Source organism: Rhea americana, unplaced genomic scaffold (genome assembly GCF_003343005.1).
Source record: "Rhea americana isolate MKP2758 unplaced genomic scaffold, rheAme1 scaffold_10, whole genome shotgun sequence".
Lineage (NCBI taxonomy): Eukaryota > Metazoa > Chordata > Aves > Rheiformes > Rheidae > Rhea > Rhea americana.
Genome location: NW_028185039.1, coordinates 4,430,515 through 4,452,096, shown reverse-complemented (window position 1 = coordinate 4,452,096; position 21,582 = coordinate 4,430,515). Strand labels below are relative to the sequence as shown.

General features: G+C 42.1%; 2 protein-coding genes across 2 annotated transcripts; one reads left to right on the top strand and one right to left on the bottom strand.

The window, feature by feature from the left end:
• Positions 1-3,615: 3,615 nt before the first annotated feature.
• ANKS4B (ankyrin repeat and sterile alpha motif domain containing 4B) lies at positions 3,616-7,511 on the top strand. The gene is made up of 2 exons (XM_085300273.1): positions 3,616-3,779; positions 6,437-7,511. The coding sequence occupies exons 1-2, from the start codon at positions 3,616-3,618 to the stop codon at positions 7,509-7,511; spliced, it is 1,239 nt and encodes a 412-aa protein (XP_085156399.1).
• A 2,357-nt stretch (positions 7,512-9,868) lies between these two features.
• On the bottom strand, positions 9,869-21,429 carry CRYM (crystallin mu). The gene is made up of 8 exons (XM_085302074.1): positions 21,211-21,429; positions 20,875-21,025; positions 20,296-20,358; positions 17,163-17,264; positions 16,441-16,624; positions 13,946-14,067; positions 13,019-13,103; positions 9,869-12,345 (listed from the first exon to the last, which is right to left on the bottom strand). The coding sequence occupies exons 1-8, from the start codon at positions 21,381-21,383 to the stop codon at positions 12,281-12,283; spliced, it is 945 nt and encodes a 314-aa protein (XP_085158200.1). The 5' UTR covers positions 21,384-21,429; the 3' UTR covers positions 9,869-12,280.
• Between the last annotated feature and the right edge of the window lie 153 nt (positions 21,430-21,582).

Genomic DNA, 21,582 nt, shown 5'->3' with positions numbered 1-21,582 from the left:
GCATTTTTTTTTCTCTGACAGTGTTCTCCCTTTATTCCCTTGCCAGATGTTGCACAGCAAAACACAGACATAAAAAAAGAGATTTCTTTACCTCTGAGATATTCTGATGATTTAAAACAATTCCATTGTTGGAATTTGTGTGTAATTGAGAATATTTTGTTTCCCTGTATTGGCAAATCTGCAATGATGATATAATTTTAATTAGGAGGGAAAGATGACTGGGAGATTAAGGAGGAAGAGAACAAAGTCCTAGGTCAGATCTCTAGGCTGGATGCTCTCTGGAGGCATAGGCTAGAACATCAGCACCCAAAACCATGGGAAGAGGCCTGGCAGAAAAGAAACTCAGATTTGTTATTTTTCAGCTTCCCCAACRTCTTTGGATTCAGCCGGACTTGTGAAAAAAAACAAGATCCATATTTTTAAAAGTAACTGAATTCTTGAGACGTGAGAAAGTGAAAAGATAGATCTTAGGAACAGAAGAAAATAAATATGACAGATGGCAATTTAGGAATGGGATGTTAAATTGGGTTTCAGAGAATAACAAGTTTTGTTCACGTGTATTTAATTGTCTTTTTGCAGTTAGAGACCTACACGTAGAGCAGACATTAGGAGCTCCCAGAGTCAGTGCCAGTAGCCTCATTTCTCTAAAACGTTTGTAATTTTGAGAAGAGCTGGTCTATCAGGTGCCAGGGTGCTGGGAATGTGGTGGGCACAAGAGCACGGGGGGAGGCAGGCGGCTGGCAGTGTGTGGGTCTGTCATCAGCACGCTCTCGAGCAAAATAATATAATTTTCCTGAGAGCAGAACACGTGATTAGTGTAAGTATTTTTAAATTTTACATYATTTAGAAGCATCTCTTTAGTGGGAAAATGGCAAGCACAGAGTTAAAGCTATTGTGCAAGTGGGGGTGTCAGGCATGCGCTATGCCCACAGGCAGCTCTGTAACTACACCCRAGCAAATGGCACCCCGTGTTCCTAGCGCAAAAGGAAACAGGGCTTGTAGACACAGCAAAATCCRGTAACAAATCAAAACTGCTAGTTAAGTAATTCATTAGTTTACAAGGACACGCACCATCACGACAGAGGTAAGACGTTTCAATTGGAAGTGAAATGCTGCTGAAGTTCTTTTCAAACCCAGAGAAAAGCTTCATTCTAACTACGCAGGGAGTTTAAAAAGTTCATAGTTTTGAGCCCTGGTCTCAAAAGAAAAATCTCCACCTAAGCTGAGAAATTTAACTCTCTCAGGCTGAGAAAATTAACATCATTTGATGTTAAATCACTTACTGCATTTAATTTGAGGTTTTTAGGTGGGACAAGGATTAACAAATACCAGGATTTTAGAAATAGACAGAGATGTTGTTTGATCTGTTTTTTCTCTTTTTTTTGTGGCGCCCCTTTTGTGACACAAATAATAAGAAAGTTTGCAAAGTCCTGGAGCTTCTCTCCAGTTGAAGTGGGTTTTGCTTTATCTCCAATTAAAACTTGCAACAAAACCTTTCAACTTAATATTAGATAAAGTAACTTTTTAAAAATAAACATTTTCACATGTTACATGATAAAAACTACTCCGAGATCACCATTTTGCATGCTGAATTGATTACCAGAAAAGCTAATGAATGTACTTCTATAAAAGAAAAGAGCAATCTTGGAAAACAAAACAGAAATTTCTCCTTTGCCACAAGGTCCCATTCAGGGGTTTAGCCAACAGTGTGAAATTTAAAAGCACAGGAAGAAATCTTGTCTTCTCTCCGATACCGGGCACTGGTGGTATGTGCAGTGCCTGCCTCGGTGATCCAYTCATGAGACACCAAGAGCTTACAATACCCGGCAGAGGGAATAAAATCCAGTGGCATYGAGCAACAGCCAATCTAATATATTCATAACAAAGTATATTTAATCGTCTTGCAACGCTTTTTTTCCAGTGCTGCACCTGRTTAAATAGAAAATGGAATAATTGGTCTTGCATTTGTGGTTAGAAAAGTGTCAATGACAATGCAGGGAACTTGAAAAAGGGTGAAGGTAAAACTATCTTCTGATGCTGGGGTGGAGGTTGGCCCGGGTGAAGCCCGGTCCTTCCCCGCTGTGCTGACACTGCAGGGCAGCAGCTGGGGACGGCTGCYGCTGCGGACGACGTGCAGGAAAACCAGGGCTTTACTCCCGTGTAGACTTGTTTAAGATGYTACAGGACTCTCCTTGTCCTCATGGAGGAAAATGTAGGTAAAAGTTTGCTCTTGAAGAACTCCCCAATCTCTGTCTGAGAAAATAATTAAGCGAGAAAGTGCGTTTGGAGAGGTCTCCCGTGAATTAAGTGGGCAGCGTTTCGGCACRTGGATGAGGTTGCTCTCCAGCCAGTAACTGCACCAAGTCAAGACAGTGACTCCGTTTGCGACTGCTGCTGCCTCCGAAGCAGGGGACATAACAAGCAGCAAAACCCCATTGCTAATTGCCAAGAGTAYGTTCTCTAAGATACGGGTTAATTCAGTTAGTCGCAGAAAACGGCTTGACAAAAAGTAACATTTAACTGGCAGCTGTCCTGAATGTGGCCGGAATAGCAGAAAGCCTCCAGCATTTTGTTAGGCTTTCTACAATCTCTTACTGATTTCTCCACAGCTACTGTTTTAAAACTACTATTTTACTTAGTTTTCACTTAGTTATTCTTTCGAATCTCAGAATCAGAACTATGGTCTAATTCCATAAGCCTTTACTTAGAGAGGTAGCCCTTAAYCCCGCAAGCAATTCCAGTGAAATCGGTGGGAGCAATTGCTAAAGCAAGAGGTAGGTACGTGGAAAGGGGCCCTGCTCCGAGGTGGGGAGCGCGGAGGAGACCAGGGCAGGAGGCGCAGGCCCCTTGGGTTTCTACTTCTTGAACTCCCTGTGCGAAAATCATTCACATTTAAAATGGAGATACCAATACCTGTCAGAGGAATAAATCAGTATTTGTCATGTGTTTTCAGATCTTCTGATGAAAGGGAATTTGAGGTCGAAGGACCACACATCGGACTGGTGGAGCCGCTGGCCAGTTGTAGCCGAGCACCACGCCAGCCCCGGCAGGGCTCTCTGCCACCCACACATCRGTCCACGTGCACAAAACAGCTCCAGGGATGTGGCCAGTTTTGCAGGGCCATTTTTGCAGGCTTCTTTTTGGACGCAGTAACCCAACAAATGCGAGGTTGCAAAGGACGCCACTGGTAAAGGCAGCTGCTTACGCAGTACTTCATCTTATCAAAAATCAGGGATACTTTACTACAGAGGGTGAAATCTGGTCATATTCACATCAGAAGTAAATCTCCCTTTCAAGTCGGTTGTCCCGGAACAGGTCGGCAAAAGCAGCCAGGACAGCGAGAAGACGAATGGCCCCGTTCGAGCGGTCGGATGCTGCAGTGAACGGGCAACGCGGCGCCTTTCGGAAAACAGAAGTGTTAAACGTCCCGCTGCCCTGCCGCCAGCACAGAGCTCCAGAGGAGCTGCCTGCCGGGGTGAACTTCGCCTCCTCGTTTCCAGCCTGAAGGTGACGTCTCCACGTGTAATTATCGATTAACTAACCCTGTAACGGAAGGGCGGCTCTGCGGTCTGCCTGCTGCTCAGAGCTGCTTTGGGAAACTAGAAGTCACTGAAAATGTCCACCAGGTACCACAAAGCAGCAGCTGACGGCAATTTGGAGCTCCTGAAAGAAGCCACCAGGAAGGATCTCAATACTCCGGATGAGGACGGGATGACGCCCACGCTCCTGGCAGCGTACCACGGGTATCTGGAAGCTCTGGAAATCACATGTCGGAGAGGGTAAGTGAATCAGGCTCCATTTCTCAGAGCTTGTGGCACAAAACGATAGACAGCACGTAGAGCCTCTAACGCTGCCAAGATGTCGGGCCCAAAAGGCTGAACATCCTGGTAATTTCTTCCCATGCGCTGTCAAAAGCTGTCTCTCTTCAGTCACACCAGCTTAGGCCCCAAACCTGCAAACAGCCGGTCAGCACAGCCACATCAACAGCCGTGGGACCCTGCACGGACACGGGGTACGCAGGGAGCAGTCGGTATCTGCTCTGGGATGTCGCCCTAATGGAGGTCCAAGAAAACCTAYTGTTTGTCCTCTGTGGAGGTTGACTATGTCCTTTGAGGATAATACACCTCCAAAAYGAGCTCTGTGGGGAAATGGCTCGTTGGAAACATTTTGAGCAAAAAATCTCTATCATTTGCTTCCAAAGGGCAGTCAATAACTGTGAAGATCTGATGCTTTTCTGAGGCAAGTCACAACTGATAGTTTTGAGATAGTAGTACCAAACATTGTTATTTCTCTTTATAATATTAGCAACTAAAAAGTTCATGATACTGTTTCAGGAGCTCAGGTAGGATCCTTGCAAACTAAAAAATAAAGGAAAAACAAATAAAGGAAGGTTTTCTACAGGTGTATTTGCTAGTAGTAACGTTTGATTGGAATCATTTAAATATACTGCATGCTTAAAATATATTATTGAAAAGGTCACTAGCTCCCCGTCTCATCCTCCGTACTTTCTCTGCTTTGAAGCCTATCTTTTAAGCTGTGGTTCTGCAAAAATATCTAATAGAAGAGAAGTTTTTCATGTGCAGAGATGCAGTAAAGAAAATGTTTTTTTCTGGGCTGAGATGAAGATTAAATTAAATTGACTTGTATTTTCACTTGTAATAGCTGAAAGAAGACTGGAAAAAGTTGAATGGCTATTTGAATGTATTTCAGTTTTCTTTTCTTAAAAATAGAATTGAAAATATAGACTAYGAATGGGCTTGTAGATTTGCTTTACAGCTCATCGAGCTCAGGTGTGGTTGTAATAACACAATAAAAAAGACCTTTGGACTGTATGGTTATTGCTGTGTCCCCTAAAGCAGCAAAAAATAGACCAACAGATTTTCAACTTGTATAATTAATACAGCTCCAAGAAAATATCTAGAGTCAACACAGGTTTGCTGTGAACATATACAAGACAGAACATCTAGCCAAAAAGAAACAATAACAAGATAATCTACTTCAGAATTTGAGTGAAAAATATGTATTTTACCATGTATGTTGATAGAAGTTACAGCAGATGACGCAAAGATCAGAATTTCTATGTATTTATTATTCAGTATATTTCTGACTCTATTTTTCTTGGTGTAGGACAACTTTGGGATACTATTGCCCTCAAAACCTTCAAAAACATGCATTCGCCTCTATTTTATTCCAAGATTCCTTGACACAATCCATAGCCTGAAGCAGTCAGAGATACCCCTGTAGTCTTACTCATCCCTGCTTGGCCTCTGGAAAGAAACTGAATTGTGGAAGATTTTCCCTATTCTGCAGGCCTGTAAGGTTTTCTTGTGGGAAAGTATTTCAATTATTTTTGACAAACTCTTCCTTTCCTTGAAGCAAAGGTGGTTTCAGGGCTTTCCTGACAAAGGCACTCAGCTGCAGGAGGATTTTCTTTAGAGTTGTTGCAGATTTTAGGATTCTGAAGCCTGCAACACACTCAGCCTCTGGAAAACATGGCAATATCAACAATTTTCATCTTCGAACAATTTGTCTTCCTAGACATTAAGACCTGCGTGCTGTGCAGGTACATGGCCAGAGACAAGACCAAGCAGCAGACAGCAAGCAGCAGATCCACTCACTTTTGTGTGAGCCTCCTTCTTCACACTTAGGAAAGGAGAGGAGTATGAGAACCTTAAGTAGATGTCAGACTTTACCCGAAGTCCCACTGAGTAGGGAATCAACTCTCTAGCTTGTGAATTGTTCGAGAGCCAAAGGCTGGAAGGCTCCACAGGGAAAAGAAACCACAAATAGCTACGAAAGGGTCTGGGGGGGRTGGATGAGCCAGCACTTCCTGGCACTTCTGGGCAAGATGCAGGACAACGCAGGACTGTGRGGATTAAGGAATCAGGTTTCTGGGGGCATGGCTCTACCATGGTCAGGCAATTCTCTAGAGCAGAGTCCAGAAAGCAGAAATATGTACATGTTCGCCATATGTCTAAGACAAAAACTTTGACCTCAGCTGCCACYTCCTTGCAGCAATGCCTGTGCTCTTGCAGCCCAGCGCACTCCGACTTGCTGCTGTTTCTCCACGGAAGCAGTTCTGTGTCTGGGTCCACAGGGGTCACAGTCTCCCTCTTGCCTCCTGCTGCTGTGGCATTTTARTCTGAAGGATGTTTCTGCATTTACCCCTCCTAAAACGTGGGGATCTGCAGCCACACTCAGCCCCAAAGAGCGTAATTCAGAGAGGRCCAGGACGGAGCACGGATGCCACACACGCAGCCAAACTCCGCCCTAGGGCAAGTAGGTGCAGCTCCAGTCTAGAGAATGGAGCTAAATCAAATCATTTTGATTGGGGCTGTACTCCTCATAGCAAAGCTGAGCTAACCTTTTAGTAACTGATCCCCGTGCAGTCTTTGTTGGCTATGTCCAGCTCACTGTGTGCTACTTTCCTTCTCAGAGGTGATCCTGACAAATGTGACATCTGGGGGAACACTGCTCTCCACCACGCTGCTTGCAATGGTCACGTCCACTGTGTTTCTTTTTTGATCAAGTTTGGTGCCAACATATTTGCTCTGGACAATGACTTCCGCACTCCTCTGGAGGCAGCTGCCAGCAGAGATCGAAACGAGTGTGTCAGCATCCTAGACAAAGCTGCCACCGAACAGAACATGCTGAACCCAAAGAAAGTCTCCAAACTCAAAGCGCAGGCGCAGAGGAATGCAGAGAAACAAATCAAGGAATGTGAGAAGCGCCAAGAGAAACACCAGCATGAAATGAACCAGAATTATATGAAAGAAAAGCTTGGCTCAGTAAATTCTTCTAGAGGGACACACTCCAGAGGAAAGGTGTCTAGTCTCTTTGCTTCAAATACAAGTTCTTTCTCCAAAAATCTGAAAGATACCTTCAGACTGAAGGCAAAAAAGACAGCTGATAATGCAGGAAATGAGGAAACAAAAAGCAATGGCCAAGKGGATAGCATGGATAGAAGAACAACTGTGATGCATTTATTTGATGAAAAAGAGGAGGATGAATTACTGAATGACCTTAGAGAGGCAAACCTTTCTGACAATGACAGTCAGCTCTCTATTTTCAAGCGGCCAGGTCTTGGCAAGATTGTATTTGGAAGAAATTTGGCTGCAAATGTAAATCCAGAAGGCATATCRTCAGGGAAAGAGAGTATAAGCTTCAAAATGTCCAGTGAGCTCTTTCAGCAGGAAAATGCTGAGAATGGCAGAGAAGACCATGTTGAAAACGAAGCTAATATTCCTTGGAACGAGGAGGAACTTGTCTGGGATGATGAGGAAGGGGAGAGCACCCCCCTGGAGGTCTTCCTGGCATCACAGATGTTGGATGAGTTTCTTCCAGTCTTCATGAGGGAAAAAATCGATTTAGATGCCYTGATGCTATGTTCTGATGAAGATCTACAGAGCATTCAAATGGAGCTGGGGCCAAGAAAGAAAGTCCTGAATGCTGTGGATAGAAGAAAACAGGCACTCAAGAACCCAGGAAAAACTACAGATACTCGCYTATAAATAAACATATCGGTTGCTGTACCCTGCACACTCATTCATTATCTTTTGCTCTTTCACAATAACCCGCGGTTCTTCTCAGATACCCACTAAAGCAAAAGGCAAGAGGTTACTACTTCCTTTAGAACAGAGAGCAAGGCCAAAATGCTTCTGCCTGGGTAGATGACCGCAGTGCACAGGACAAATACAAACATATTGTGCCAAAAGAAAGAATTTGAAAGGTAAAAAACCAACCAAMCAAMCAAAAAASCCATGTAGATTTAAAACTTTCTCTCCCTGAACTGTCTTATGGGGATTGGATGTATTCTGGTCCAAATAATTTCAAGTATTAGTGAGGGCCAGRCAGACTGCATTCCTTAACAAAACCCTTCACTTCTCCAAAACCAAAGTGCAGAGCATTCCTGCAGCTAGGGAGCTTGGGGTTTTCTCTGGTGGTTCCTGCTAGATTGTCCTTCCTGCTCCTAGTGAGACTTGAGAAATGGAATCCAGATCTTGATTTTGGCTGTCGTCTATGGACTCTAATAGCCTCTGAATGAATGTAAATAAAACTATTTTAAAATGATCTTCATGTTCCTACAGTCAAGTTTCTTGCTCCTGTATTGATATTCATTTTTAAAAGGTATCATACATCCGTGATGTTTGGTAYGATCTTTTCTCTCGTCTCATTAGAGTGGAGATTAATAGTTAGTTGCTAACAATCACATCCTAAATGGATAATACCTTTAATGACAAAATTTAAGATTTTTTGATCTTTTTGGCTTCGGTTTGCTTGCTATGGGAATCATTTGTCACAGGAAGTCCCAGAAAGTAAGCACTTAGCACTTTGTTGCCCATTGCCTGCCTCCACCCCAAACCTGCATGTAAAGAGGTGCTTGTACAGCAGCTCACAAAAGGGAAAGAGAACGATGTTGAGCTCCTGGGGAAGCTTCTGGTGGTTACAGCCCATCCGGAGGCACTCACAGCTGGGCTCCCTTCCGCTGCCTAGGCCCGTTCCCCAGGGAAGCCAGGACCATTGGATATGAACTAATCACTTGCACCAAGACACGTGGGTCTAGCTATGTTGTTGTAGCAGCTATGCTCTAAGAGCTCAGATTTTAGAGACACAGTTACTTATCAACAGGATTTAAATCTTTAAGTATTTTTGAAAAATCTCTTCCTACCACCCTGATCCATTAGTCAGCTGGGACCCCCCCCCCCCACTTCCCCCAGGGGTGTATTGCATTGATGAAGACTAACTCTAGTTAATAATCCATTTTCATGCTTTGTCTTTTCCAAGTCCCCTTTCTTCCACTTTGATCTGTTTATTATAACTGCTTTTTCTTGGCTGGACTTCACACAGTATTCTTCTCCCTTTGGACTCTTGTATCTCAGTGTGTTGACATTTTCTTCTACTAACCTAACATACCAATTCCTGTGCTCAGCACAGTAAGTAAATCTGTGTCCATGACCCCCTCCCCCCCAGCCTCTGTTATTAACCTGGTGGGTGTTTTGTTTTTGTGAAGAGACTCCTGAACATTTAACAAGGCAATCAGGAAATGGCAAATTCTACATCTTCGAAAGCATAGGACAAGCGGATGTCGCAGGGTTAAACCCTGTCATTCTTGCTCACACCACTGATTTGAACATTCAGTGCAGTTTGCTTGACTGGGCCTATAATCATCATTCTCCAGCCTGATTTACCTACCAAGCCATATAGCCTTTATTTTGGTCTCCTGGAGTTGCAGCTACAGACCAAAGAGGAAGGTCCAGGGCATCTCATACGACCTTTTAGGCAGCTGATTTGACCCCAGTATATCTACTCTTCTAAAATTAAATAAATGGGGGGGGGAATGCAATTCTGCTAATCCATTTCTTGGTGGGTGGTCTTGGAAATTGGCTCTTAATATAAAGCAGCCATCTGGAACAATTTCAGAAGAAATATTTCCAATCAATTCCCTTATTCCTTTTAAAATTTTAAGTCTTTAGAGAGTCCTAAATCTGACTCATTAGCAACATCTGTATAGGATCTTCCAGTTAGATGGACTTTATGTATCAAGTGCAATCATACAATCCAGTTCAAATAAACTGTAAACCCATGGGATCACACACCCATAGACATCAAGAGGAGGAAATGCAGTGTGGACAACTACAAAACCCAGCACCACTGTGCAACAGAGCCATCTGAATTTTTTTCTTTATATTCAGTGAGCACATTTATCAAGAAAGAAGTTACCAAAGCTGCTAGATACTTTACTGATGAACTGAAAGTGAAACATCTTTCTTCCTCATTTTAAGGGAGAAAAAAAAATCCAGGAAAAAAGCTACCACCAAACCAACCCCACAGCACCCCCACAAAAACAAATGAACAACAGACAACAAAATGAATGCCAAAGTAATAGTATGCATTTAATTTTAACATGTATGTAAGTTACAAATTAAAGGTAGTCTTCAAAAAGAAGAAAAAAGGGAAGGMGTCACAGAGCTAAGGCTAAAATTTCCAAAGAAATTTAAAGACAACACCCAAGCAACTCCCATTGTAATTGAATCCAGTCACTTTTATGAATTCAGGCTATTCAGAGGCAAAATGCTGAAGCCAGGCTCCTAGAACCTCCTGCTGCCAARGGAGGCCAGGAACACAGTGGGTTTTCTGAACCAGGTCTTTGAACTGGCTCTATCTACTTTTCAGAGTAGATAATCCACAGCAGAGTACATGTGAAAAAGTGTATGCTTCCTTCTAAACAGTATGCCTTATTGCAAATCGCAAACTGTTTCACACAGGCACAGAACTGTGATAATACTGTTACAAATRGCAAGTCATTGTTTCCATACAGCTCTTGAATGTGACAGACATAGATGCTCCATAACTCATCTCATGAATGGGACAGGACAGGAGTTCCCCATTACTGAAGTGAGAGGATGTGTCAAATACACATTACTGAGCACTTCACAACTGACACGGCAGGGGGAGGGAGCATGTTAAGAATTGAAAGGTAGTTTTGCTAAAATTAAAAAAAAAAAGTAAAAGCTAATAGGGAGCTCAATGGTTCACTGGAGTTTTTCGTTAACTTTTACCCACATAATACATCCTTTGGCTCAATTCACTCATGGGTCTGGTACCCTTCCATGCTAAAAACTGCGCAAATTACAAGTTCTGCCACTTACGGCCCTATTCCAACTAGTTTACACCAGGCTTAATTTGGAGTATTATTTATGTCATACCTGCACTGTACTCATTAACCTCTTCTATACTTACTTACGTGCCATCAAGGGTTTTAACACTACCTGCTTCTGAACCTTCTTCCTATTGCTCCAGTGTACTCTACTGGCATCAATATACAATGACCATGTCCTGTAATTCTTTTACAAAATAAAGAAATACTTAGCAGCCTACATGAAACAATATGCAAGTATAAACAAAATTTCATAAAGCACAACTCTAGCCTGAGACAGGAATCTATTCAACAGCAATGGCTATTTTTCATCAGATGCTCAATCTTTTGCAAGGTTGTTGTGTAACAGCAAAAAAAAAAAAAAAAAAAAAGGGAACTTTTCCTTAGTCCTGTGTGGGACATCACTGGGTTCCTCCACCAAAAATGTGGATGCTTATGGAAAATCCTGCCCCAGCAACACCCACCAGGATAGATGCCAATTGATGCATGGTACAGCCAAACTGAACATATTTGCCTGTATACTTAATGTTTACATCCCTGTAATCAGTTAACACAGGTCCAAACTTAAAGCAACTTTGTAAAGAACTTACAAACACCATAGATTAATACCAAAATATCCCTACAGGACATAAGTTTAAACAAAACAGATTTACACTATTCACACTTTGGATAACTGTTTTAACAAGAAAACAGCAACACCACACCCAGGAACCTACTGAGGAACAAGCTGAATACAGTTCCCTCTCAGTTAATGCACACATAGTATTAGAATCATAGAATTGGTAAGGTTGGAAGGGACCTCTGGAGATCATCTAGTTCAACCCCTCTGCTCAAGCAGGGTCACCCACAGCATGTTAGACAGGGTTGCATCCAGGCAGGCCTTGAAGATCTCCAGAGAAGGAGACTCCACATTCTTTCTGGGCAACCTGTTCCAGTGATCTGTCATTAGCTTTTTTTTGCTGTCTTAAGCCTTCTTGACCCAGGTGCTTTATGAAAACAGGGAGACAGAAATCTAATTGTATGGAGATATCATCATTAAGTCCCACTCAGGACTATGCTCTCAAATGAGCAACTACATGGTTTGAGGGCAGAGCGAGAGGAATGGGGGGGAGGGGGGAAGGGGGGGCAGAAGTAAGGTCAATGACTTCCAGAATTGAGGCTAAGTAGTCTCCAGGAGTCCAGAGTGAACTGCATTGCCAGGAGAGACTGCAGACTAAATCACTGTCCATGATAACAGGAACCAGTTTCATTTATCACAGGTAACATGTCAAGCTCAGACTCCAGTCTCCAAACAGACTTATCTTACTCCAGCATGAATTACCTCTCTACAAACAAAATCTACCCATGGTTTTCTGCTATATATGTTGCTGAGGAAGAAAGGTGTTGATTCCAAAATGGTATCAAAATACATACAATACTTGTTAGTAATACTGCAAATACCTAATATTTACCAGTAGAAAACAGTAGAAGTGCTCTATTACTGAAGTTTGATTTTGGTTTTGAAAGTTCTAGAAGCGCTACATTCAGCTAGGATTGTCAAAGTTATTGTTAAAAAAATTGAAGGAAACTAAGCGCAAATCATTTTCTTGGTATTTTATGACCTTCTTGGCATTGTAGACTTCCTTAGTTACCAGCTGACCATGAATCATAAACAAATTTCGCTGCTACTGTATCTTCAACTGCCATCCCTGAAATATAAGTAAAGTCAGCTTCAAACAGTGTCTCAGGTATATAAAACAATTTAGACTTAGATCAGAACAGTCCAGAGGAATATCTAGACAGGAATCTTTCACTTCCAAAACATCTACAATGTTATATTCAAAGTTTAGAGCCATGATTTACCCGTAAGGTGTCCTATCTGAAGTTACAGTATGAACCTAACTTTCAGTGTTAACATTGCGACCCAGCCCTTTTGAGCAAGTTATTTAGCTCAGAGTTTGGTAAGCCATCATTGCTCCTGCTCCTTCCCCCCTTCCCCTCTTTCTTCCCCCCGGCCACATCGGCCTCAACACCACTGTGCACTGTCACACTGTCTTTAGGTCAGACAGACTTCACAACAGCAGCACTTTCATGTTGGGGCTGTGTTTATAAACTAAACTACAGCCATGTGTTGAACAATTTTAGAATGGAAAACATACTTTTCCTATTGCTTGTTGGCTTTCCTATCACTTTTCATTACATCATTCCTAGTAGACTCAGAAACAAAAAGGGAAAATGCAAATCACATTCTAGTTTCTTCTGGGGAGTGTGTTGCCACAGCAGTTTTGAAGATGATCAGCAGTTTTCCCACGCACAGGGGACCTATTAAATAACAAGGCATTGTTTTCCCTCAGACTTGCATGCAGGAGGGGCTGTTCTTACCCAGTGATTTAAACACTGTTGTTTTCTCACGCAGGGCTGGTTTTGTACCCTTCAGTACCTCTCCCAGTTCAGCAAAAATCTCTGCCTGTGAACAAATATACATTGAACAGAAACAAAGCATTGATCCATACATAGAGAAATAAAGTCACTGAGGGGAAAAAAAAATCAGAAGAAATAAAACTTTTCCAATTTTTATCACTTAATGGATCCTTTGGTGGAAGAGATAAGCAATCAGACAAATAACAAAAATGGGACAGAAATCAGAGGAGTGGAATATTTTTCAGACAAAAAACAAAGACAGCTGACACTTTCCTCAGTTAAATAAAAGCTTTAGAATTTGACAGTCTTGTTACTTATCCAAAAAAATAAGCAGTTACACACACTTTACAGAATCTGGACCTCTTATGCTAAACCTCCAAATCTCTATTTATTCTGCACAAATAAACAAAAAAACCCACTTTAAAGGCAGTAACAAATATAAAAAAAAAAACACACAACAACAGAAAAAACTGTCTGCAAGACCACTATCCTCCATTCTCTAGAGGCCTGGTGCATGTCAATCACATTGATAGGTTTTAACAGATTTGGAGGGGGGTGGAAAACAAAACAAAAACCACACAAACTACAGAACATTCAGGAAAACACRCTTTTGAAAGATTTATCATAAGCAAATAAACAAAAGGCCAGYGCTGAAAATGTGCTGATGTGATGTGCTGTTACGCAATAGTTGAAACAAGTTTCAAGATTCTAGCATGGATATCTAGAAGTCCCAGTGCAAAAACTGTTTCTTTCAGCCTGTGTGTGGAAAGTTTTAGTGTCTACATTTGATGCTCTAAGAAGTTTTAGCGCAGCACACCATGAATAACAGCTCATTTCAAATAAGCCACTTACATAAAAAGAAGGGCCTTCATTTGAAAAAAGTCTTACCCCTGATAATATAACATCTCCTGATTCAGTAAGAGCAGCCTCTCTGGAATCCACAAAAAGAACACAGTTCTTCATCAGTTCATCATCCAGTTCTCTCCAATCTGGTCTGCTTGCTCCAACAGCTAAGACAATAAAATTGATGAATTTGAGAGGAATGTCTAACAAATTCAAAATATGTTTTGTCCAAAAGACATGTAAGTAACAATAGAGATCATTGGGGAACTAGAACACACAAAAAAAGACATTAGCAGAGGAGGCATGTTTGATAAGGGGAGGGGAAAAAAAGAAAAGAGGAAATGCCAACCAGGATGTGCCTGAACAATTGGGAAAAACCCTAGACTTCTCTAATCTTGGCCTCACCTGTTACACTGAGGTATACATGCCCTGTTTCTATGATGTGTCAAACCCTTTAGCTTCCACTACTGACAATAAAGCATGACATTGGTTCCAGCTCTCCAGAAGGTTACAGTTTATTACAGTGTGCAGTATCCTTAGCCTTTAGTAGTCAGATTCCAATTCCACTGAAGGTCTTATACTCAAGCAAGACAGAACAGGAATCAATGGGTCTTTCTGTATTTCAACTTGCTAAAGAACTAAATTGCAATTCTTCAAGTTAGTCTCACAGAAGGGAAATTCTTTGCTGGCACTGTCTCCACTTTAGTGGACTAGTCAAACTGTTCCTTCCAAATAAGGCTGACAGTATAGCAACAGACATGGGGAGGTAGCTCTGCACCACCCTTCATCATCTCATATCTGTATAAGAAATGTAAGAGTACATATAACTATACATAGCTACAAACCAAACAAGCCTTTGTTAGCAGGCTTGAAAGTTATATGAATTAAAAATAAAGTGTCTTTTCTGCTTATAGAAGGTTCCATTACAACGAGATTTGATCATCTGRCAAGACAACCCCGGAAGCTACCCTAACATTACACAGACAACATCTCTTCTGCAGACAGTAACCTCAGCTTCTGGGACTGTCAGGTCACCAATTTTCCTCAAAGCCTTTCCCCTTCTCAAAACACACTCTACACAGCTCCAAGATACTCAGTATTAGATCTGTCGCAAAAACACCCCTGCCAGCAGACCCCGGGTAACTGAGGCAAGAGAATCTGATGAAAGGGGAGGATAAGAGGTAACAGACAGAGGGAGATTATTTCCAAATGCCCTGAATGTTATAGTCCTTTTATTTGATCCAGATTGTCTTTGTTATGTGTCTAGAGAAGGGGGGGGGGGGAGAAGCGATTTAAAGGCTCTCTCAATTACCCCGAACAAATCAGAACCAAAGTATTTTGCAGAAACCGGTAGATCCAGACAGGTGGAGGAACCCTATTAACTAGGATTTTTAAATCCATGGCTTCTATCATTTTCTTCTAACTTTAGAAGCACGCCAAGTGGAGCTAGTTACAGATTAATTTCTCTAGAAAAACTGAAAACAAATCAAGGGCTATTTTTTTTTGATATAGCAAAACTATTATAACTTCTTCATGGCTAACAAAGAARCTATACTGTACAGAAGTTTAAAACATTTCATTGCTATAGAATAGTAATATTCCACATGGCCCAAATGCCTCCTCAAATAGCAGGAATGCCTCAGTGGAGAGAGGCAGAGATTGGGGGGGGGGGAAGGGGGGAAGGGTCTTTGTATGTGCTGCCTCAGTGACTGTAGACCTTAATTGATTTTAGTTGTACTTCTGGCTTCCATGCCGTGACATACCACAGACAACAACATTCAATCAAAGGACTAAATTGAGTCTGAAAAATTGGTAGGATGTTGCTGGATTGTGGGAACTTCCTTTAAATTGTCCCCTYTGACAAGCTGCTTTTGTCTTATTACAAAGCCATTTGGAAAGAGCACAAGGGCATCTGAAAAAGGCCCAAAATTAATAAAATAAACAAACGGCRACATGTCCAGGGACTTTACACAGTAGTGCAGCAACATCATTATCAGGCAGGGGGTGGGGGGGAGGAAAAAGTCCTCCAAACCTCACCATAATTAAAAGCTCAAATTGTGAGGTTCTTAATTTCTGTACCTTTTGAATTCAAGTAAGTTTAAAAAGAAGAGAGAGAGATCCAGCTCCAAATGAACAAATAAAGGAGCTTACAAAAAAAAAATCAGGTGAAGAAAAGATGACAGTCACAAAAGAAACAGTAGCATGAACTAAAATCACTTTGGGAATAATACGTTTGTATGGGGTTATTTAAATAGAGGACAAAGTGAACATCAAGTTGGCACATGATGGCAAAGGACTCCACTAAGATTATGTATAAAAAAAGGGGGGGAAGCATATCTCACACTCTAGAAAGTACCTAGTGCTGGAATATGTGGGAGTTCCAGATACTCAGGAAACCTAGGGCTATGAAAAGGGGTCCTCACTAAAGGGAAAGAGTCAAAGTGAAAAAGCATTTACTCTGAGAAATAAGTATTGCTCTCCAACGGTTTTTAGTACTAAACAACGTAAAAAAAGGTTACTTAAATGAGAACATAGCATACCGTTGACATGGGCACCTGGTTTTACCCACTTTCCAAATAAAACTGGTGTTGTTGCCATGGTGACTGTTACAATGACGTCAGCCCCAGTAACTGCCTCCTGAGTAGAGGARCAGACCTTCACTGGACCATTAACAGAACGTGCAAACTTCACCGCGTTCTCCTTGGTGCGATTCCATATCCTGACCTTTAGGAAAAGGGCCATACATCACAATCTGGAAAAATTCTCCTTACTGACACTGAACAGACTTTGTTTCAGTTTTCAGGTGATGATTACATCTAACCTAAAAGGTTTTTTTCCCCCCCTTTAACGTTCCCATCAAATAAGTGATTGAATTTACTGCATGGGCAGCTATATTTGAATGCTTTCTTTGCAATACCAGGACAACAGCTCCTGGTAGAGCTGTATTTATAAAATCTATATATTTTGATCTGATGTATTTAGGAGAAAGTCAAAAGAAAGCTCATTCAAATATGGGAGACATAGTATGCTTTCCTCATGCAAAGAGGAAGACAACCGAAACTTGACTGTTTCCAACCCTGAACATGTAGTATTTCCTGCTCAACTATATTGTTTTAGAGTATTAGGTTCTCTAGAAATATAATCAAAACAGGTTTAATTCCTTAACCAAAACYTTATTGACTGCAATATGCTTTATCTATAGTAAGTGCTCCTAAAACATATCAGAGGAAAAAAGTATATTTTGCTAAGATGAGTCCATTACCTCCTTAAACGTGAACAGCTCTGTGAAGATATCATAATGGCTATATGCTTGAACACCAGCTCCCAAAATGCACAGCACTTCTGCAGAAGCTGGCATTAATAACTAAAAAAAAAAGTGTTTAAATAAAATAGCAAATATTAACTTATCAAAATAGTACAAAATCAGCATCTTTAGTCCTTTAAAGAAAAAAATCACTTAAATGCAAAAGCCAGTATTAATTCACATTAACATAAAACAATATTCAATATTGTAACAATCAATTTCATGCAAAAGCAAGCATCAATAGCATTAAAGAACCCCTAATCTTGATTTTGGTGTTTAATTGTCCAGCTCTTGAAATTCAGAATTTGACATGCAACACCGTGAGCCAAACTCAAATTCTGGAGCCTCTGTACACTCAAATATTAGTACACTGCATTACACCCGTGATCAACACTGAGGTTCTACACTTGATTAATGTTCTGCACTGGCTGAAAGTAGGACTCAACACCGAAAGCCATCAGTACCAGAAGTGAAAGCTGTGCTGGCAGACCCAAGCTAAACCTTCTTTTGCAATTCACTGAGGCCACAAATCACAGCAGATGTACAGTTCAGCACTGCAAAAGGCGATCCTTATGCAATCAATGTTAGYAGACCATACATTGTGTTGATGCAGATAATACTCTAAAAAAGGGTTTTTATTTGCAGCCCCTCGAACATCCTAATATTGCACAGAAAATACACTGCATCACTAAAGAGTGGCTTTTACCACAGTCACTGGCTTCCTTTGGAAAGATTTTCTTTACTGGCACTCTCCGCAGCTTATTATTTCCACTTCAGTTTGTCAAAAGAAACTAGTCTTGTCTGCTTTTGAGAGAGGGAAAAAAAAAAGAAAAAGAAAAAGTTGTTCCTGAGCATAAGTAACAAATGCTGGTTCCTGGAGATTTGTGTACTATACTACCAAGCTTGTCCTTCCAAGTATGATAGTATCACCTCCGTCTACTGTCCCATACCTGTCTTTTCAATGGGATGTCCTGAGGTCCTCTGTTTCCCACAGATCCACTCAACACTACTTGCAGGGACCAAAGTGTACTTTGTGGCTGGACTGGAGCTATTCAGAAGCAGATCATTTCTTGGTTGCCAGCTAGTTGCAAACCAGTCAGGTAAGAAATAAGCTCTTTCCCTCAGTAAAACACCAAGAGGATCCTTTTCTCCTACTCAGCTGTCAACATTCACAAAGCTTTTAGGAACTTAATACATTCGTAGATTTTACTTCTGTTATATTTGACTGAAATTGGTTCACAGATTTGATGTTTATTAATAGGGCACAGTCACCACAACCTCATTTCCTTAGAAATTAACAAATCTTTCTCCCATTTTCCTACCAGTTTACTTCATCCATGTCCACATTTGAAGTTTAGACAGTAGGGGACCTGCTCAGCACTTTTTTCAGCTTCAGTCAATTTTTTCCTCATACATAAAACATTGCCCTAGATATCCTGTATCCCWACATATACTTATCCTTATCTCAACATACCATATCTTCAGATGCAACAGATAGTGAAACTCCTGACTTAAAAAAATGCATTTGTACCAGTTACTGGTTAAAAAATACAGATGGTTCTGATGAACAGATTTTAAAATTCAGTCCTATGGTTGCTTCTCATTTTCTGGTTTAGTTTTTGCCTGTGATTCATCAGTACTTGGCAAGGGGGAGGGCTGCTGGAGTCCAGCCCCAAGCTATCCTTGTGTGTTGTTCATGCATTTGTTGTGGTCGCTCAATTCTGCATAAAAAGCTTTTGAACCATGTAGGCTCTCAACTCTTATTCTGCTGCAAGAAATTAAAAAAAACTCATTGATCATATTTTCAGCAGCAAGAACTCTTTTTAACATTCCTTTCAAAGACACCAACACTYATTTCAAATGTTTCCTACATAAAGGCATTGGATCTTTGAAAAGCAAGTGCCATAAAGGGAACAAAATGACAACTAAGAGCTAAACTCAAACACTCCTGAGAATTTCCCAAAACAGTAGATGACAATTAAGGGTCTGATTAAGTCCCTTGACCAGCCTAGCTCCTTTGAAACTAGTAGAGCCTTGACTGCATAAAAAMCATCAAAATTGGCCAACCATAGAATGGTTGAGATGAATGAAGTCCTATAACCTAATGTCTGAGGAATTCATTGTGAATTGTTTTGTTCCTTGTACCAAGGGAAGCTTTCGGGACAAGTTCTTCACTCCAATTTTATGTCAACTTAGCTCTAACGCCTTGGAAAGAGTTACATGGCATGAAGACCGCTAATAATGAAGTAGAGGCCAATCTTCAGTCTGATGTAAGGCTGATCAGGAAAATAAGAAGCTCAGAGCTGAAAAATACTTTTGTTTTTTGCCTATTCTTTGAGGTGAAGACCAAGACTTTGCTATGCAATAGATGGCAACTTGTTGCTTTCAGATTCCTCTTTAAAACAGTTTTTGGCTGGACTTTTAATAGTTGGAGGAAAACAGCTTCCAGCTAAGACTGAAACAATAAGAAGCAACCCACAGCAAGATTTACTTCATCTGTTCCTCAGGCACTGAAGTTTGAGATTGTAGTCAGAGCTAGTCATGTGAAAAACCTCCAGCAACAGTAAATAGAGACACAGACAGACATCTCTGAACAAGTCATCCACCTACCTTAGGACAGCCTATATTGTCACCTGGAAATGTACCTTTTTATCATTCTCCAGTGAATCCCACTTACCTTTACCAGAGAAGGCAAAACGTTCACCTAAACAAAACTGAATTTATCCCTACATCTGTACTGCCCAAAGCCACAGAGGAACACATTAGGAAAAATACAAAAGGGGCAGGAAAAAAAAAAAAAGAGGAATATACTTCAGTAAATTCCCAAAAGAGTTTGTAGCATGAACCACAAAAACATAGCTCAAATATCTTCTTACATCACACACAAAAATATTAAARCCAGGCATTCCTCAAAAGAGGAAAAATGCACTTTGTTTTCCCTGAAGGTACTTACATTATCATAATTGTTATTTAAAACTATATTTGAAGAAAACTCACATGGACTGAAAGCCGTTTACATCATTCCCTCTAACTGTTCTGTACATCACACCACTTATCAATTCTATCCTGACTTAGGACACAGGAGACATACCTTGGTAGCTATTGCAGAAACTGCAGCTGTTCGTTTTGCTGTAATGACACTGCCATCCAAAACCTTAAAAAAAAATAAAATAAGCTCCAAGTATTTTTTTACCTAACATAATAACATGTAATCACATGATTCATAAGAGGCACAGACAAAAATATGTTTAATAGTCAAACTCCAAAYAAAACAAAACCACCAACAGCAAAAATACCACAAACCAGACCCTAAATACTATTTTCTCCAAGGCCAATTGTAAATCTCTTCAGATTTAGACTTAAAGATGATGCAGGACCAGTTCCTTATTCAGTAAGGTTTCCTCCTCCCCTTCACAGGTAGGGTAAACTTTTCCTCCTTATTTACTCTCTTCCACTCACCCTCTGAGCCAACAGTTTCCCTTCAAATCACAGCTCGCAGGAAGTATCAGAGGAAAGGAAACAGTACACTTTCACACACGTGAAAGATCTAAGGCCAAATGCCACTAAACTTGTGCCAGCTTACACAAGCTCCAGCTTCTGAGAAACAAGTCACAGGGCAAAGAGACAGGGCGTTAACAGAGGAGAAGGCAGAGGCGTGCAGCGGACTCACAGCCTTGAGAGTGCCGTTTCTCGGATCAAACAAGAGCACAGTCGCTTGGTGAGAAGGCACAGAAGAATCTTTGTGGTGCGCGTAGAAAGTCACCAGCTTGGTCGTCAGCGCGTCGTCCGCGGCGCTGTACGCGGGCATCACTCCCAGGAACCTTTAACGAGGGTAATTTGTAACGAGTGTGAGAGGCCGAAGCTGCGCAGCGGTTAACACCGAGCAGCTCCCGGCCGGCGGAGCGGACCCCCGCGGCGGCTTTCGCCTCCTCCGGCGGGTTTCTGCCCCGCTCCCCCGGGGAAACGGCCGCCGGCGCCGCGCCGCACCCGCCGCGGCCCCGCTCACCCGCCGTGCGGCCGCACCGGCACCACGGTGCGCACCGGCTGCGCCACGCCGCCCGCCGCGCCGCTGGAGAAGTTGGCCAGCGCCGCCTCCAGCGCCGGCAGCAGCAGGCTGCCGCGGGGCAGGTGCCGCTCCACCTCCTCGCAGCCGATGAAAGCGGGCGGGACGCAAGCCATAGCGAGCGGCGACAGCGCTATGCGCTGCCCACCCGCCCCGGCCCGGCTCTAAGTACCGGGCGAGACGCCCCCGCCCCCGGCCTCCCCCCCACCATCGCCGCTCGCCGCTGGGCGCCTCGGGAGCCGCCCCCGCCCCGCCCCCTCTAACGGGCCCAGCCCCGCGGCGGACGCCACCACCGCCCGCGCATGCGCACACCCG